This window comes from Mytilus edulis, chromosome 2 (genome assembly GCF_963676685.1).
Source record: "Mytilus edulis chromosome 2, xbMytEdul2.2, whole genome shotgun sequence".
NCBI lineage: Eukaryota > Metazoa > Mollusca > Bivalvia > Mytilida > Mytilidae > Mytilus > Mytilus edulis.
Genome location: NC_092345.1, coordinates 87,466,406 through 87,486,281, shown reverse-complemented (window position 1 = coordinate 87,486,281; position 19,876 = coordinate 87,466,406). Strand labels below are relative to the sequence as shown.

At 26.6% G+C, this 19,876-nt stretch overlaps 1 protein-coding gene across 1 annotated transcript in view; it reads right to left on the bottom strand.

Moving 5' to 3' along the window:
- LOC139513288 (E3 ubiquitin-protein ligase ubr3-like) overlaps positions 1 to 19,876 on the bottom strand; it is a 69,446-nt gene that overhangs the window by 31,059 nt on the left and 18,511 nt on the right. The window contains exons 12-13 of the mRNA XM_071301654.1: positions 19,269 to 19,417; positions 17,023 to 17,092 (exon numbers count right to left, since the gene is read on the bottom strand). Of these exons, the coding sequence (XP_071157755.1) occupies positions 17,023 to 17,092; positions 19,269 to 19,417 (219 nt within the window). The remainder of the gene's footprint in view (positions 1 to 17,022; positions 17,093 to 19,268; positions 19,418 to 19,876) is intronic.

The following is a 19,876-nucleotide window of genomic DNA, read 5'->3' as shown; positions in this document are numbered from 1 at the left end:
ATGGTGTCTCATTTAATAGCATTAACATAGTAAATATTTACTACTGAATATGGTGTCTCATTTAATAGCATTAACATAGTATATATTTACTACGGAATATGGTGTCTCATTTAATAGCATTAACATAGTATATAGTTACTACTGAATATGGTGTCTCATTTAATAGCATTAACATAGTATATATTTACTACTGAATATGGTGTCTCATTTAATAGCATTAACAGAGTAAATATTTACTACTGAATAAGGTGTCTCATTTAATAGCATTAACATAGTAAATATTTACTACTGAATATGGTGTCTCATTTAATAACATTAACAGAGTAAATATTTACTACTGAATATGGTGTCTCATTTAATAGCATTAACAGAGTAAATATTTACTACTGAATATGGTGTCTCATTTAATAGCATTAACAGAGTAAATATTTACTACTGAATATGGTGTCTCATTTAATAGCATTAACAGAGTATATATTTACTACTGAATATGGTGTCTCATTTAATAGCATTAACAGAGTAAATATTTACTACTGAATATGGTGTCTCATTTAATAGCATTAACATAGTATACATTTACTACTGAATATGGTGTCTCATTTAATAGCATTAACATAGTATATATTTACTACTGAATATGGTGTCTCATTTAATAGCATTAACAGAGTATATATTTACTACTGAATATGGTGTCTCATTTAATAGCATTAACAGAGTATATATTTACTACTCAATATGGTGTCTCATTTAATAGCATTAATATAGTAAATATTTACTACTGAATATGGTGTCTCATTTAATAGCATTAACAGAGTATATATTTACTACTGAATATGGTGTCTCATTTAATAGCATTAACATAGTAAATATTTACTACTGAATATGGTGTCTCATTTAATAGCATTAACAGAGTAAATATTTACTACTGAATATGGTGTCTCATTTAATAGTATTAACATAGTATATATTTACTACTGAATATGGTGTCTCATTTAATAGCATTAACAGAGTATATATTTACTACTGAATATGGTGCCTCATTTAATAGCATTAACAGAGTATATATTTACTACTGAATATGGTGTCTCATTTAATAGCATTAACATAGTAAATATTTACTACTGAATATGGTGTCTCATTTAATAGCATTAACAGGGTAAATATTTACTACTGAATATGGTGTCTCATTTAATAGCATTAACAGAGTATATATTAACTACTGAATATGGTGTCTCATTTAATAGCATTAACAGAGTAAATATTTACTACTGAATATGGTGTCTCATTTAATAACATTAACAGAGTAAATATTTACTACTGAATATGGTGTCTCATTTAATAGCATTAACAGAGTATATATTTACTACTGAATATGGTGCCTCATTTAATAGCATTAACATAGTATATATTTACTACTGAATTTGGTGTCTCATTTAATAGCATTAACAGGGTAAATATTTACTACTGAAATGGTGTCTCATTTAATAGCATTAACATAGTATATATTTACTACTGAATTTGGTGTCTCATTTAATAGCATTAACATAGTAAATATTTACTACTGAATATGGTGTCTCATTTAATAGCATTAACAGGGTAAATATTTACTACTGAATATGGTGTCTCATTTAATAGCATTAACAGAGTATATATTAACTACTGAATATGGTGTCTCATTTAATAGCATTAACAGAGTAAATATTTACTACTGAATATGGTGTCTCATTTAATAACATTAACAGAGTAAATATTTACTACTGAATATGGTGTCTCATTTAATAGCATTAACATAGTATATATTTACTACTGAATATGGTGTCTCATTTAATAGCATTAACATAGTATATATTTACTACTGAATTTGGTGTCTCATTTAATAGCATTAACATAGTAAATATTTACTACTGAATATGGTGTCTCATTTAATAGCATTAACATAGTAAATATTTACTACTGAAATGGTGTCTCATTTAATAGCATTAACATAGTATATATTTACTACTGAATTTGGTGTCTCATTTAATAGCATTAACATAGTATATATTTACTACTGAATATGGTGTCTCATTTAATAGCATTAACATAGTAAATATTTACTACTGAATATGGTGTCTCATTTAATAGCATTAACAGAGTATATAGTTACTACTGAATATGGTGTCTCATTTAATAGCATTAACATAGTATATATTTACTACTGAATATGGTGTCTCATTTAATAGCATTAACATAGTAAATATTTACTACTGAAATGGTGTCTTATTTAATAGCATTAACATAGTAAATATTTACTACTGATATGGTGTCTCATTTAATAGCAATAATAGAGTATATATTTACTACTGAGTATGGTGTCTCATTTAATAGCATTAACATATTAAATATTTACTACTGAATATGGTGTCTCATTTAATAACATTAACAGAGTAAATATTTACTACTGAATATGGTGTCTCATTTAATAGCATTAACAGAGTATATATTAACTACTGAATATGGTGTCTCATTTAATAGCATTAACAGAGTAAATATTTACTACTGAATATGGTGTCTCATTTAATAGCATTAACATAGTAAATATTTACTACTGAGTATGGTGTCTCATTTAATAGCATTAACAGAGTATATATTTACTACGGAATATGGTGTCTCATTTAATAGCATTAACATAGTATATATTTACTACGGAATATGGTGCCTCATTTAATAGCATTAACATAGTAAATATTTACTACTGAATATGGTGTCTCATTTAATAGCATTAACATAGTAAATATTTACTACTGAATATGGTGTCTCATTTAATAGCATTAACATAGTAAATATTTACTACTGAATATGGTGTCTCATTTAATAGCATTAACAGAGTAAATATTTACTACTGAATATGGTGTCTCATTTAATAGCATTAACATTGTAAATATTTACTGCTGAATATGGTGTCTCATTTAATAGCATTAACATAGTATATATTTACTACTGAATATGGTGTCTCATTTAATAGCATTAACATAGTAAATATTTACTACTGAATATGGTGTCTCATTTAATAGCATTAACATAGTAAATATTTACTACTGAATATGGTGTCTCATTTAATAGCATTAACATAGTAAATATTTACTACTGAGTATGGTGTCTCATTTAATAGCATTAACATAGTATATATTTACTACTGAATATGGTGCCTCATTTAATAGCATTAACAGAGTATATATTTACTACTGAATATGGTGCCTCATTTAATAGCATTAACATAGTATATATTTACTACTGAGTATGGTGTCTCATTTAATAGCATTAACAGAGTATATATTTACTACTGAATTTGGTGTCTCATTTAATAGCATTAACATAGTAAATATTTACTACTGAATATGGTGTCTCATTTAATAGCATTAACATAGTAAATATTTACTACTGAATATGGTGTCTCATTTAATAGCATTAACAGAGTATATATTTACTACTGAATATGGTGCCTCATTTAATAGCATTAACATAGTAAATATTTACTACTGAATATGGTGTCTCATTTAATAGCATTAACATAGTAAATATTTACTACTGAATATGGTGTCTCATTTAATAGCATTAACATAGTATATATTTACTACTGAATTTGGTGTCTCATTTAATAGCATTAACAGAGTAAATATTTACTACTGAATATGGTGTCTCATTTAATAGCATTAACATAGTATATAGTTACTACTGAATATGGTGTCTCATTTAATAGCATTAACAGAGTAAATATTTACTACTGAATATGGTGTCTCATTTAATAGCATTAACAGAGTATATATTTACTACTGAATATGGTGTCTCATTTAATAGCATTAACATAGTATATATTTACTACTGAATATGGTGTCTCATTTAATAGCATTAACATAGTATATATTTACTACTGAATATGGTGTCTCATTTAATAGCATTAACATAGTAAATATTTACTACTGAGTATGGTGTCTCATTTAATAGCATTAACAGAGTATATATTTACTACTGAATTTGGTGTCTCATTTAATAGCATTAACATAGTAAATATTTACTACTGAATATGGTGTCTCATTTAATAGCATTAACATAGTAAATATTTACTACTGAATATGGTGTCTCATTTAATAGCATTAACATAGTATATATTTACTACTGAATATGGTGCCTCATTTAATAGCATTAACATAGTATATATTTACTACTGAATATGGTGTCTCATTTAATAGCATTAACATAGTAAATATTTACTACTGAATATGGTGTCTCATTTAATAGCATTAACATAGTATATATTTACTACGGAATATGGTGTCTCATTTAATAGCATTAACATAGTATATAGTTACTACTGAATATGGTGTCTCATTTAATAGCATTAACATAGTATATATTTACTACTGAATATGGTGTCTCATTTAATAGCATTAACAGAGTAAATATTTACTACTGAATAAGGTGTCTCATTTAATAGCATTAACATAGTAAATATTTACTACTGAATATGGTGTCTCATTTAATAACATTAACAGAGTAAATATTTACTACTGAATATGGTGTCTCATTTAATAGCATTAACAGAGTAAATATTTACTACTGAATATGGTGTCTCATTTAATAGCATTAACAGAGTAAATATTTACTACTGAATATGGTGTCTCATTTAATAGCATTAACAGAGTATATATTTACTACTGAATATGGTGTCTCATTTAATAGCATTAACAGAGTAAATATTTACTACTGAATATGGTGTCTCATTTAATAGCATTAACATAGTATACATTTACTACTGAATATGGTGTCTCATTTAATAGCATTAACATAGTATATATTTACTACTGAATATGGTGTCTCATTTAATAGCATTAACAGAGTATATATTTACTACTGAATATGGTGTCTCATTTAATAGCATTAACAGAGTATATATTTACTACTCAATATGGTGTCTCATTTAATAGCATTAATATAGTAAATATTTACTACTGAATATGGTGTCTCATTTAATAGCATTAACAGAGTATATATTTACTACTGAATATGGTGTCTCATTTAATAGCATTAACATAGTAAATATTTACTACTGAATATGGTGTCTCATTTAATAGCATTAACAGAGTAAATATTTACTACTGAATATGGTGTCTCATTTAATAGTATTAACATAGTATATATTTACTACTGAATATGGTGTCTCATTTAATAGCATTAACAGAGTATATATTTACTACTGAATATGGTGCCTCATTTAATAGCATTAACAGAGTATATATTTACTACTGAATATGGTGTCTCATTTAATAGCATTAACATAGTAAATATTTACTACTGAATATGGTGTCTCATTTAATAGCATTAACAGGGTAAATATTTACTACTGAATATGGTGTCTCATTTAATAGCATTAACAGAGTATATATTAACTACTGAATATTGTGTCTCATTTAATAGCATTAACAGAGTAAATATTTACTACTGAATATGGTGTCTCATTTAATAACATTAACAGAGTAAATATTTACTACTGAATATGGTGTCTCATTTAATAGCATTAACAGAGTATATATTTACTACTGAATATGGTGCCTCATTTAATAGCATTAACATAGTATATATTTACTACTGAATTTGGTGTCTCATTTAATAGCATTAACAGGGTAAATATTTACTACTGAAATGGTGTCTCATTTAATAGCATTAACATAGTATATATTTACTACTGAATTTGGTGTCTCATTTAATAGCATTAACATAGTAAATATTTACTACTGAATATGGTGTCTCATTTAATAGCATTAACAGGGTAAATATTTACTACTGAATATGGTGTCTCATTTAATAGCATTAACAGAGTATATATTAACTACTGAATATGGTGTCTCATTTAATAGCATTAACAGAGTAAATATTTACTACTGAATATGGTGTCTCATTTAATAACATTAACAGAGTAAATATTTACTACTGAATATGGTGTCTCATTTAATAGCATTAACATAGTATATATTTACTACTGAATATGGTGTCTCATTTAATAGCATTAACATAGTATATATTTACTACTGAATTTGGTGTCTCATTTAATAGCATTAACAGGGTAAATATTTACTACTGAAATGGTGTCTCATTTAATAGCATTAACATAGTATATATTTACTACTGAATTTGGTGTCTCATTTAATAGCATTAACATAGTATATATTTACTACTGAATATGGTGTCTCATTTAATAGCATTAACATAGTAAATATTTACTACTGAATATGGTGTCTCATTTAATAGCATTAACAGAGTATATAGTTACTACTGAATATGGTGTCTCATTTAATAGCATTAACATAGTATATATTTACTACTGAATATGGTGTCTCATTTAATAGCATTAACATAGTAAATATTTACTACTGAAATGGTGTCTTATTTAATAGCATTAACATAGTAAATATTTACTACTGATATGGTGTCTCATTTAATAGCAATAATAGAGTATATATTTACTACTGAGTATGGTGTCTCATTTAATAGCATTAACATATTAAATATTTACTACTGAATATGGTGTCTCATTTAATAACATTAACAGAGTAAATATTTACTACTGAATATGGTGTCTCATTTAATAGCATTAACAGAGTATATATTAACTACTGAATATGGTGTCTCATTTAATAGCATTAACAGAGTAAATATTTACTACTGAATATGGTGTCTCATTTAATAGCATTAACATAGTAAATATTTACTACTGAGTATGGTGTCTCATTTAATAGCATTAACATAGTAAATATTTACTACTGAATATGGTGCCTCATTTAATAACATTAACAGAGTATATATTTACTACTGAATATGGTGTCTCATTTAATAGCATTAACAGAGTAAATATTTACTACTGAATATGGTGTCTCATTTAATAGCATTAACATAGTAAATATTTACTACTGAATATGGTGTCTCATTTAATAGCATTAACAGGGTAAATATTTACTACTGAAATGGTGTCTCATTTAATAGTATTAACATAGTATATATTTACTACTGAATATGGTGTCTCATTTAATAGTATTAACATAGTATATATTTACTACTGAATATGGTGTCTCATTTAATAGCATTAACATAGTAAATATTTACTACTGAATATGGTGTCTCATTTAATAGCATTAACATAGTATATATTTACTACTGAAATGGTGTCTCATTTAATAGCATTAACATAGTAAATATTTACTACTGAATATGGTGTCTCATTTAATAGCATTAACATAGTAAATATTTACTACTGAATATGGTGTCTCATTTAATAACATTAACAGAGTAAATATTTACTACTGAATATGGTGTCTCATTTAATAGCATTAACATAGTAAATATTTACTACTGAATTTGGTGTCTCATTTAATAGCATTAACATAGTATATATTTACTACTGAATATGGTGTCTCATTTAATAGCATTAACATAGTAAATATTTACTACTGAATATGGTGTCTCATTTAATAGCATTAACATAGTATATATTTACTACTGAATATGGTGTCTCATTTAATAGCATTAACATAGTATATATTTACTACTGAATATGGTGTCTCATTTAATAGCATTAACATAGTAAATATTTACTACTGAATTTGGTGTCTCATTTAATAGCATTAACATAGTATATATTTACTACTGAATATGGTGTCTCATTTAATAGCATTAACATAGTAAATATTTACTACTGAATATGGTGTCTCATTTAATAGCATTAACAGAGTATATATTTACTACTGAATATGGTGTCTCATTTAATAGCATTAACATAGTATATATTTACTACTGAATATGGTGTCTCATTTAATAGCATTAACAGAGTATATATTTACTACTGAATTTGGTGTCTCATTTAATAGCATTAACATAGTATATATTTACTACTGAATATGGTGTCTCATTTAATAGCATTAACAGAGTATATATTTACTACTGAATATGGTGTCTCATTTAATAGCATTAACATAGTAAATATTTACTACTGAATATGGTGTCTCATTTAATAGCATTAACATAGTAAATATTTACTACTGAATATGGTGTCTCATTTAATAGCATTAACATAGTAAATATTTACTACTGAATATGGTGTCTCATTTAATAGCATTAACATAGTAAATATTTACTACTGAATATGGTGTCTCATTTAATAGCATTAACATAGTAAATATTTACTACTGAATATGGTGTCTCATTTAATAACATTAACAGAGTAAATATTTACTACTGAATATGGTGTCTCATTTAATAGCATTAACATAGTAAATATTTACTACTGAATTTGGTGTCTCATTTAATAGCATTAACATAGTAAATATTTACTACTGAATATGGTGTCTCATTTAATAGCATTAACATAGTATATATTTACTACTGAATATAGTGTCTCATTTAATAGCATTAACATAGTATATATTTACTACTGAATATGGTGTCTCATTTAATAGCATTAACATAGTAAATATTTACTACTGAATATGGTGTCTCATTTAATAGCATTAACATAGTAAATATTTACTACTGAATATGGTGTCTCATTTAATAGCATTAACAGAGTATATATTTACTACTGAATATGGTGTCTCATTTAATAGCATTAACATAGTAAATATTTACTACTGAATATGGTGTCTCATTTAATAGCATTAGCATAGTAAATATTTACTACTGAAATGGTGTCTTATTTAATAGCATTAACATAGTATATATTTAATACTGAATATGGTGTCTCATTTAATAGCATTGGCATATTAAATATTTACTACTGAATATGGTGTCTCATTTAATAGCATTAACAGAGTATATATTTACTACTGAATATGGTGTCTCATTTAATAGCATTAACATAGTAAATATTTACTACTGAATATGGTGTCTCATTTAATAGCATTAACATAGTAAATATTTACTACTGAATATGGTGTCTCATTTAATAGCATTGGCATATTAAATATTTACTACTGAATATGGTGTCTCATTTAATAGCATTAACAGAGTATATATTTACTACTGAATATGGTGTCTCATTTAATAGCATTAACATAGTAAATATTTACTACTGAATATGGTGTCTCATTTAATAGCATTAACATAGTATATATTTACTACTGAATATGGTGTCTCATTTAATAGCATTAACATAGTAAATATTTACTACTGAATATGGTGTCTCATTTAATAGCATTAGCATAGTAAATATTTACTACTGAAATGGTGTCTTATTTAATAGCATTAACATAGTATATATTTACTACTGAAATGGTGTCTCATTTAATAGCATTAACAGAGTAAATATTTACTACTGAATATGGTGTCTTAATTAATAGCATTAACATAGTATACATTTACTACTGAATATGGTGTCTCATTTAATAGCATTAACAGAGTAAATATTTACTACTGAAATGGTGTCTCATTTAATAGCATTAACATAGTATATATTTACTACTGAATATGGTGTCTCATTTAATAGCATTAACATAGTATATATTTACTACTGAATATAGTGTCTCATTTAATAGCATTAACATAGTATACATTTACTACTGAATATGGTGTCTCATTTAATAGCATTAACATAGTATATATTTACTACTGAATATGGTGCCTCATTTAATAGCATTAACAGAGTATATATTTACTACTGAATATGGTGTCTCATTTAATAGCATTAACATAGTAAATATTTACTACTGAATATGGTGTCTCATTTAATAGCATTAACATAGTAAATATTTACTACTGAATATGGTGTCTCATTTAATAGCATTGGCATATTAAATATTTACTACTGAAATGGTGTCTCATTTAATAGCATTAACATAGTATATATTTACTACTGAAATGGTGTCTCATTTAATAGCATTAACAGAGTAAATATTTACTACTGAGTATGGTGTCTCATTTAATAGCATTAACATAGTAAATATTTACTACTGAATATGGTGTCTCATTTAATAGCATTAACATAGTAAATATTTACTACTGAATATGGTGTCTCATTTAATAGCATTAACAGAGTAAATATTTACTACTGAAATGGTGTCTCATTTAATAGCATTAACATAGTATATATTTACTACTGAATATGGTGTCTCATTTAATAGCATTAACATAGTAAATATTTACTACTGAATATGGTGCCTCATTTAATAGCATTAACATAGTAAATATTTACTACTGAATATGGTGTCTCATTTAATAGCATTAACAGAGTATATATTTACTACTGAATATGGTGTCTCATTTAATAGCATTAACAGAGTATATATTTACTACTGAATATGGTGTCTCATTTAATAGCATTAACATAGTAAATATTTACTACTGAGTATGGTGTCTCATTTAATAGCATTAACAGAGTAAATATTTACTACTGAATATGGTGTCTCATTTAATAGCATTGGCATATTAAATATTTACTACTGAAATGGTGTCTCATTTAATAGCATTAACAGAGTATATATTTACTACTGAATATGGTGTCTCATTTAATAGCATTAACATAGTAAATATTTACTACTGAATATGGTGTCTCATTTAATAGCATTAACATAGTATATAGTTACTACTGAATATGGTGTCTCATTTAATAGCATTAACATAGTAAATATTTACTACTGAATATGGTGTCTCATTTAATAGCATTAACATAGTATATATTTACTACTGAATATGGTGTCTCATTTAATAGCATTAACATAGTATATATTTACTACTGAATATGGTGTCTCATTTAATAGCATTAACATAGTAAATATTTACTACTGAATATGGTGCCTCATTTAATAGCATTAACATAGTAAATATTTACTACTGAATATGGTGTCTCATTTAATAGCATTAACAGAGTATATATTTACTACTGAATATGGTGTCTCATTTAATAGCATTAACATAGTATATATTTACTACTGAATATGGTGCCTCATTTAATAGCATTAACATAGTATATATTTACTACTGAATATGGTGCCTCATTTAATAGCATTAACATAGTAAATATTTACTACTGAATATGGTGTCTCATTTAATAGCATTAACATAGTATATATTTACTACTGAATATGGTGTCTCATTTAATAGCATTAACATAGTATATATTTACTACTGAATATGGTGTCTCATTTAATAGCATTAACATAGTAAATATTTACTACTGAATATGGTGTCTCATTTAATAGCATTAACATAGTATATATTTACTACTGAATATGGTGTCTCATTTAATAGCATTAACAGAGTATATATTTACTACTGAATATGGTGTCTCATTTAATAGCATTAACATAGTAAATATTTACTACTGAATATGGTGTCTCATTTAATAGCATTAACATAGTATATATTTACTACTGAATATGGTGTCTCATTTAATAGCATTAACATAGTATATATTTACTACTGAATATGGTGTCTCATTTAATAGCATTAACATAGTAAATATTTACTACTGAATATGGTGCCTCATTTAATAGCATTAACATAGTAAATATTTACTACTGAATATGGTGTCTCATTTAATAGCATTAACAGAGTATATATTTACTACTGAATATGGTGTCTCATTTAATAGCATTAACATAGTATATATTTACTACTGAATATGGTGCCTCATTTAATAGCATTAACATAGTATATATTTACTACTGAATATGGTGCCTCATTTAATAGCATTAACATAGTAAATATTTACTACTGAATATGGTGTCTCATTTAATAGCATTAACATAGTATATATTTACTACTGAATATGGTGTCTCATTTAATAGCATTAACATAGTATATATTTACTACTGAATATGGTGTCTCATTTAATAGCATTAACATAGTAAATATTTACTACTGAATATGGTGTCTCATTTAATAGCATTAACATGGTAAATATTTACTACTGAATATGGTGTCTCATTTAATAGCATTAACATAGTAAATATTTACTACTGAGTATGGTGTCTCATTTAATAGCATTAACAGAGTATATATTTACTACTGAATATGGTGTCTCATTTAATAGCATTAACATAGTAAATATTTACTACTGAGTATGGTGTCTCATTTAATAGCATTAACAGAGTAAATATTTACTACTGAATATGGTGTCTCATTTAATAGCATTGGCATATTAAATATTTACTACTGAAATGGTGTCTCATTTAATAGCATTAACAGAGTATATATTTACTACTGAATATGGTGTCTCATTTAATAGCATTAACATAGTAAATATTTACTACTGAATATGGTGTCTCATTTAATAGCATTAACAGAGTATATATTTACTACTGAATATGGTGTCTCATTTAATAGCATTAACATAGTATATATTTACTACTGAATATGGTGTCTCATTTAATAGCATTAACATAGTATATAGTTACTACTGAATATGGTGTCTCATTTAATAGCATTAACATAGTAAATATTTACTACTGAATATGGTGTCTCATTTAATAGCATTAACAGAGTAAATATTTACTACTGAATATGGTGTCTCATTTAATAGCATTAACATAGTAAATATTTACTACTGAATATGGTGTCTCATTTAATAGCATTAACAGAGTAAATATTTACTACTGAATATGGTGCCTCATTTAATAGCATTAACATAGTATATATTTACTACTGAAGATGGTGTCTCATTTAATAGCATTAACATAGTAAATAGTTACTACTGAATATGGTGTCTCATTTAATAGCATTAACATAGTAAATATTTACTACTGAATATGGTGTCTCATTTAATAGCATTAACATAGTAAATATTTACTACTGAATATGGTGTCTCATTTAATAGCATTAACAGAGTATATATTTACTACTGAATATGGTGTCTCATTTAATAGCATTAACATAGTAAATATTTACTACTGAATATGGTGTCTCATTTAATAGCATTAACAGAGTATATATTTACTACTGAATATGGTGTCTCATTTAATAGCATTAACATAGTATATATTTACTACTGAATATGGTGTCTCATTTAATAGCATTAACATAGTATATAGTTACTACTGAATATGGTGTCTCATTTAATAGCATTAACATAGTAAATATTTACTACTGAATATGGTGTCTCATTTAATAGCATTAACAGAGTAAATATTTACTACTGAATATGGTGTCTCATTTAATAGCATTAACATAGTATATATTTACTACTGAATATGGTGTCTCATTTAATAGCATTAACAGAGTATATATTTACTACTGAATATGGTGTCTCATTTAATAGCATTAACATAGTAAATATTTACTACTGAATATGGTGTCTCATTTAATAGCATTAACATAGTAAATATTTACTACTGAATATGGTGTCTCATTTAATAGCATTAACAGAGTATATATTTACTACTGAATATGGTGTCTCATTTAATAGCATTAACATAGTATATATTTACTACTGAATATGGTGTCTCATTTAATAGCATTAACATAGTATACATTTACTACTGAATATGGTGTCTCATTTAATAGCATTAACAGGGTAAATATTTACTACTGAATATGGTGTCTCATTTAATAGTATTAACATAGTATATATTTACTACTGAATATGGTGTCTCATTTAATAGCATTAACAGAGTAAATATTTACTACTGAATAAGGTGTCTCATTTAATAGCATTAACATAGTAAATATTTACTACTGAATATGGTGTCTCATTTAATAGCATTGGCATATTAAATATTTACTACTGAATATGGTGTCTCATTTAATAGCATTAACAGAGTAAATATTTACTACTGAAATGGTGTCTCATTTAATAGCATTAACATAGTAAATATTTACTACTGAATATGGTGTCTCATTTAATAGCATTAACATAGTAAATATTTACTACTGAATATGGTGTCTCATTTAATAGCATTAACAGAGTAAATATTTACTACGGAATATGGTGTCTCATTTAATAGCATTAACATAGTATATATTTACTACGGAATATGGTGTCTCATTTAATAGCATTAACATAGTATATAGTTACTACTGAATATGGTGTCTCATTTAATAGCATTAACATAGTATATATTTACTACTGAATATGGTGTCTCATTTAATAGCATTAACATAGTATATATTTACTACTGAATATGGTGTCTCATTTAATAGCATTAACATAGTAAATATTTACTACTGAATATGGTGTCTCATTTAATAGCATTAACATAGTATATATTTACTACTTATAGCATTAAGAGAGTATATATTTACTACTGAGTATGGTGTCTCATTTAATAGCATTAACATAGTATATATTTACTACTGAATATGGTGTCTCATTTAATAGCATTAACAGAGTAAATATTTACTACTGAATATGGTGTCTCATTTAATAGCATTAACAGAGTAAATATTTACTACTGAATATGGTGTCTCATTTAATAGCATTAACAGAGTAAATATTTACTACTGAATATGGTGTCTCATTTAATAGCATTAACAGAGTAAATATTTACTACTGAATATGGTGTCTCATTTAATAGCATTAACATAGTAAATATTTACTACTGAATATGGTGCCTCATTTAATAGCATTAACAGAGTATATATTTACTACTGAATATGGTGTCTCATTTAATAGCATTAACATAGTAAATATTTACTACTGAATATGGTGTCTCATTTAATAGCATTAACAGAGTATATATTTACTACTGAATATGGTGTCTCATTTAATAGCATTAACATAGTAAATATTTACTACGGAATATGGTGTCTCATTTAATAGCATTAACATAGTATATATTTACTACTGAATTTGGTGTCTCATTTAATAGCATTAACATAGTAAATATTTACTACTGAATATGGTGTCTCATTTAATAGCATTGGCATATTAAATATTTACTACTGAATATGGTGTCTCATTTAATAGCATTAACAGAGTATATATTTACTACTGAATATGGTGTCTCATTTAATAGCATTAACATAGTAAATATTTACTACTGAATATGGTGTCTCATTTAATAGCATTAACATAGTATATATTTACTACTGAATATGGTGTCTCATTTAATAGCATTAACAGAGTATATATTTACTACTGAATATGGTGCCTCATTTAATAGCATTAACAGAGTATATATTTACTACTGAATATGGTGTCTCATTTAATAGCATTAACATAGTAAATATTTACTACTGAATATGGTGTCTCATTTAATAGCATTGGCATATTAAATATTTACTACTGAATATGGTGTCTCATTTAATAGCATTAACAGGGTAAATATTTACTACTGAATATGGTGTCTCATTTAATAGCATTAACAGAGTATATATTTACTACTGAATATGGTGTCTCATTTAATAGCATTAACATAGTAAATATTTACTACTGAATATGGTGTCTCATTTAATAGCATTAACATAGTATATATTTACTACTGAATATGGTGTCTCATTTAATAGCATTAACATAGTAAATATTTACTACTGAATATGGTGTCTCATTTAATAGCATTGGCATATTAAATATTTACTACTGAATATGGTGTCTCATTTAATAGCATTAACAGGGTAAATATTTACTACTGAATATGGTGTCTCATTTAATAGCATTAACAGAGTATATATTTACTACTGAATATGGTGCCTCATTTAATAGCATTAACATAGTATACATTTAATACTGAATATGGTGTCTCATTTAATAGCATTAACATAGTAAATATTTACTACTGAATATGGTGTCTCATTTAATAGCATTGGCATATTAAATATTTACTACTGAATATGGTGTCTCATTTAATAGCATTAACATAGTAAATATTTACTACTGAAATGGTGTCTCATTTAATAGCATTAACATAGTATATATTTACTACTGAATATGGTGTCTCATTTAATAGCATTAACAGGGTAAATATTTACTACTGAATATGGTGTCTCATTTAATAACATTAACAGAGTAAATATTTACTACTGAATATGGTGTCTCATTTAATAGCATTAACAGAGTATATATTAACTACTGAATATGGTGTCTCATTTAATAGCATTAACAGAGTAAATATTTACTACTGAATATGGTGTCTCATTTAATAACATTAACAGAGTAAATATTTACTACTGAATATGGTGTCTCATTTAATAGCATTAACAGAGTAAATATTTACTACTGAATATGGTGTCTCATTTAATAGCATTAACATAGTATATATTTACTACTGAATATGGTGTCTCATTTAATAGCATTAACAGAGTATATATTTACTACTGAATATGGTGTCTCATTTAATAGCATTAACATAGTAAATATTTACTACTGAATATGGTGTCTCATTTAATAGCATTAACATAGTAAATATTTACTACTGAATATGGTGTCTCATTTAATAGCATTAACATAGTAAATATTTACTACTGAAATGGTGTCTTATTTAATAGCATTAACATAGTAAATATTTACTACTGATATGGTGTCTCATTTAATAGCAATAATAGAGTATATATTTACTACTGAGTATGGTGTCTCATTTAATAGCATTAACATATTAAATATTTACTACTGAATATGGTGTCTCATTTAATAGCATTAACAACAGTCAGTTATCAGTTACATAGACACTGCAATCTGTAAAAATGTGCCTGTCCCAAATCAGGAGTCTGTAATTCAGTGGTTGTTGTTTGTTCATGTGTTACATATTTGTTTTTCATTCATTTTTTAATACAAAAATTAGGCTGTTAGTTTTCTCGTTTAAATTGTTCTACATTTGTTATTTTTGGGCCTTTTATAGCTGACTATGCAGTCCTTTGGTCTCCTGTGGAGAGTTGTCTCATTTGCAATCATACCACATCTTCTATTATATAATCACATACTATGAACTAAGTAAACTTGTCTAACATTGTAAGATATTTAACATTTGTAATTTTTGTTTATACTTTCAAAAGTAATTACTTGGTAGCATCTCATTACCTGCTTGCTAACAACACTAGCATTATTCTGTCACAGAAATACTTTCTAACCTTTAGGTTTATATGTCCCTTGCTGTAATCCACCACTAGCCTCTAGATTAGGAGCTTTATAATCTGCCACCTGCAAATTATATTTCAATATTGTTTTCATATAGATCAAATGATAAAATCATAACAGAGTTTAAACTTAAACAAGAGGCTCTCAAGAGCCTGAATCGCTCACCTTAATTCTTTTGGTTAAATCTCTCATCAATGATTATTTTGGCTTTTCAATTTATTTAAATTTTTGGATCGTCCTATTTTCTTCAAAAGCCAAAAAAAATAATCATTTTCTCCTATGTTCTATTTTAGCCATAGGAGCTATGTTTCTTGACATACAAGGAAATAAAATATAAAATTTATACTAGATACTCTGAAACTCATTTAGCCTAAGTTTGGCTGAAATTGATACAGCAGTTTCAAAGGAGAAGATTTTTTTTAGTAAGTCAACATGATGAACAAATTGTGAAAAAAAGTCTTTAAAGGGCAATAACTCCTTAAGGGGTCAATTGACAATTTTGGTCAAATTGACTTAATTGAAGATCTTACTTTGCTGAACATTATTGCTGTTTACAGTTTATTTCTATCTATAATTATATTCAAGATAATAAACAAAAACAGCAAAATTTCCTTAAAATTATCAATTCAGGGGCAGTAACCCAACAACAAGTTGTCTGATTCATCTGAAAATTTCAGGGCAGATAGATCTTGACCTGATAAACAATATTATCCCTTATCAGATTTGCTCTAAATGCTTTGGTTTTTGAGTTATAAGCCAAAAACTGCATTTGACCCCTATGTTCTATTTTTAGCAATGGCGACCATGTTTGTTGATAGATCATAACTTCGGATACAATTTACAAACTAGATACCCTAAGGAACATTCAATTAAAGTTTGGAAGTATTTGGCCCAGTAGTTTCAGAGGAGAAGATTTTTGTAAAAGATTACTAAGATTTACGAAAAATGGTTAAAAATTGACTATAAAAGGCAATAACTCCTAAAGGGGTCAACTGACCATTTCCGTCATGTTGACTTATTTGTAAATCTTACTTTGCTGAACATTATTCCTGTTTACAGTTTATCTCTATCTATAATAATATTCAAGATAATAACCAAAAACAGCAAAATTTCCTTAAAATTACTAATTCAGGGGCAGCAACCCAACAACGGGTTGTCTGATTCATCTGAAAATTTCAGGGCAGATAGATCTTGACCTGATAAACAATATTACCCCATGTCAGATTTGCTCTAAATGCTTTGGTTTTTGAGTTATAAGCCAAAAACTGCATTTGACCCCTATGTTCTATTTTTAGCAATGGCGACCATGTTTGTTGATAGATCAAAACTTCGGATACAATTTATAAATTAGATACCCTAAGGAACATTCAGTTAAAGTTTGAAAGTATTTGGCCCAGTAGTTTCAGAGGAGAAGATTCTTGAAATAGTTTACGACGACAGACGACGGACGACGACGGACGCCAAGTGATGGCATAAGCTCACTTGTCCCTTCGGGACAGGTGAGCTAAAAATCACTTTTAATCAGTACTATGGAAAAGAGCCATCAACATCATTTTTTTATATGATAAAACAATGTCCAAAAGTTTGCTATTACTCATATGTGATCCAAATTTTGAAATAAAATTAGCTTTTTACTGTGTCAGTGTACTTCATTTGGTAGTAATAAAAATTCAAGCAAATGATTAAGATCTTGCTCAAAATAATGCCAAAAAGAAAGTGAACTTTTAAACAGAATCAATTTTGTAAATTTTAACCTACAGCTAGATTGTCTGTGACATACAGGATTCAAAAATATTTGATAAAACATTTTTGTGTGGCACAATTGGCTATATAAGGTTAACTTCTAAACAAATACAAAGCAATCTTTGGCTATATAAGGTTAACTTCTAAACAAATACAAAGCAATCTTTGGCTATATAAGGTTAACTTCTAAACAAATACAAAGCAATCTTTGGCTATATAAGGTTAACTTCTAAACAAATACAAAGCAATCTTTTGGCTATATAAGGTTAACTTCTAAACAAATACAAAGCAATCTTTGGCTATATAAGGTTAACTTCTAAACAAATACAAAGCAATCTTTGGCTATATAAGGTTAACTTCTAAACAAATACAAAGCAATCTTTGGCTATATAAGGTTAACTTCTAAACAAATACAAAGCTATCTTTGGCTATATAAGGTTAACTTCTAAACAAATACAAAGCAATCTTTTCATAACATTATTTAGAATTACATTACCTCTTTTAGAGTGGGTTCAAACAATTCCTTGCCATGACCAGTCATACCAGATTTTTCTGGCATTAAATCCATCAGTTGGCTGTGCTGTCTGTCTGCCATACATAATAATGTAGACATTTCTAATCTTGTTAAATTAACTTCTGTAATTCCTACAATAAGTATTTTAAACCATCATTCAAAATTATTCTTGTAATGAACACATCTCTCCTTCCACACCATCCACAGAATTGAACAACTTTACATAAAAATATTACTATAGTGCATAGGTCTATTGAATTATAATAAGTCAAAGGCTTTATGATTTGAAATGTTTCTTTTTGTAGTTTTATAGATTTGTCACAAAATAAAAATTCCAAACTCAATGGAGCATGGCATAGGAGTGACTGATAGAGATTCCAAACTCAATGGAGCATGGCATAGGAGTGACTGATAGAGATTCCAAACTCAATGGAGCATGGCATAGGAGTGACTGATAGAGATTCCAAACTCAATGGAGCATGGCATAGGAGTGACTGATAGAGATTCCAAACTCAATGGAGCATGGCATAGGAGTGACTGATAGAGATTCCAAAGGTCATTTCTTTTTACAACAGGATTGTTTCTTCTAT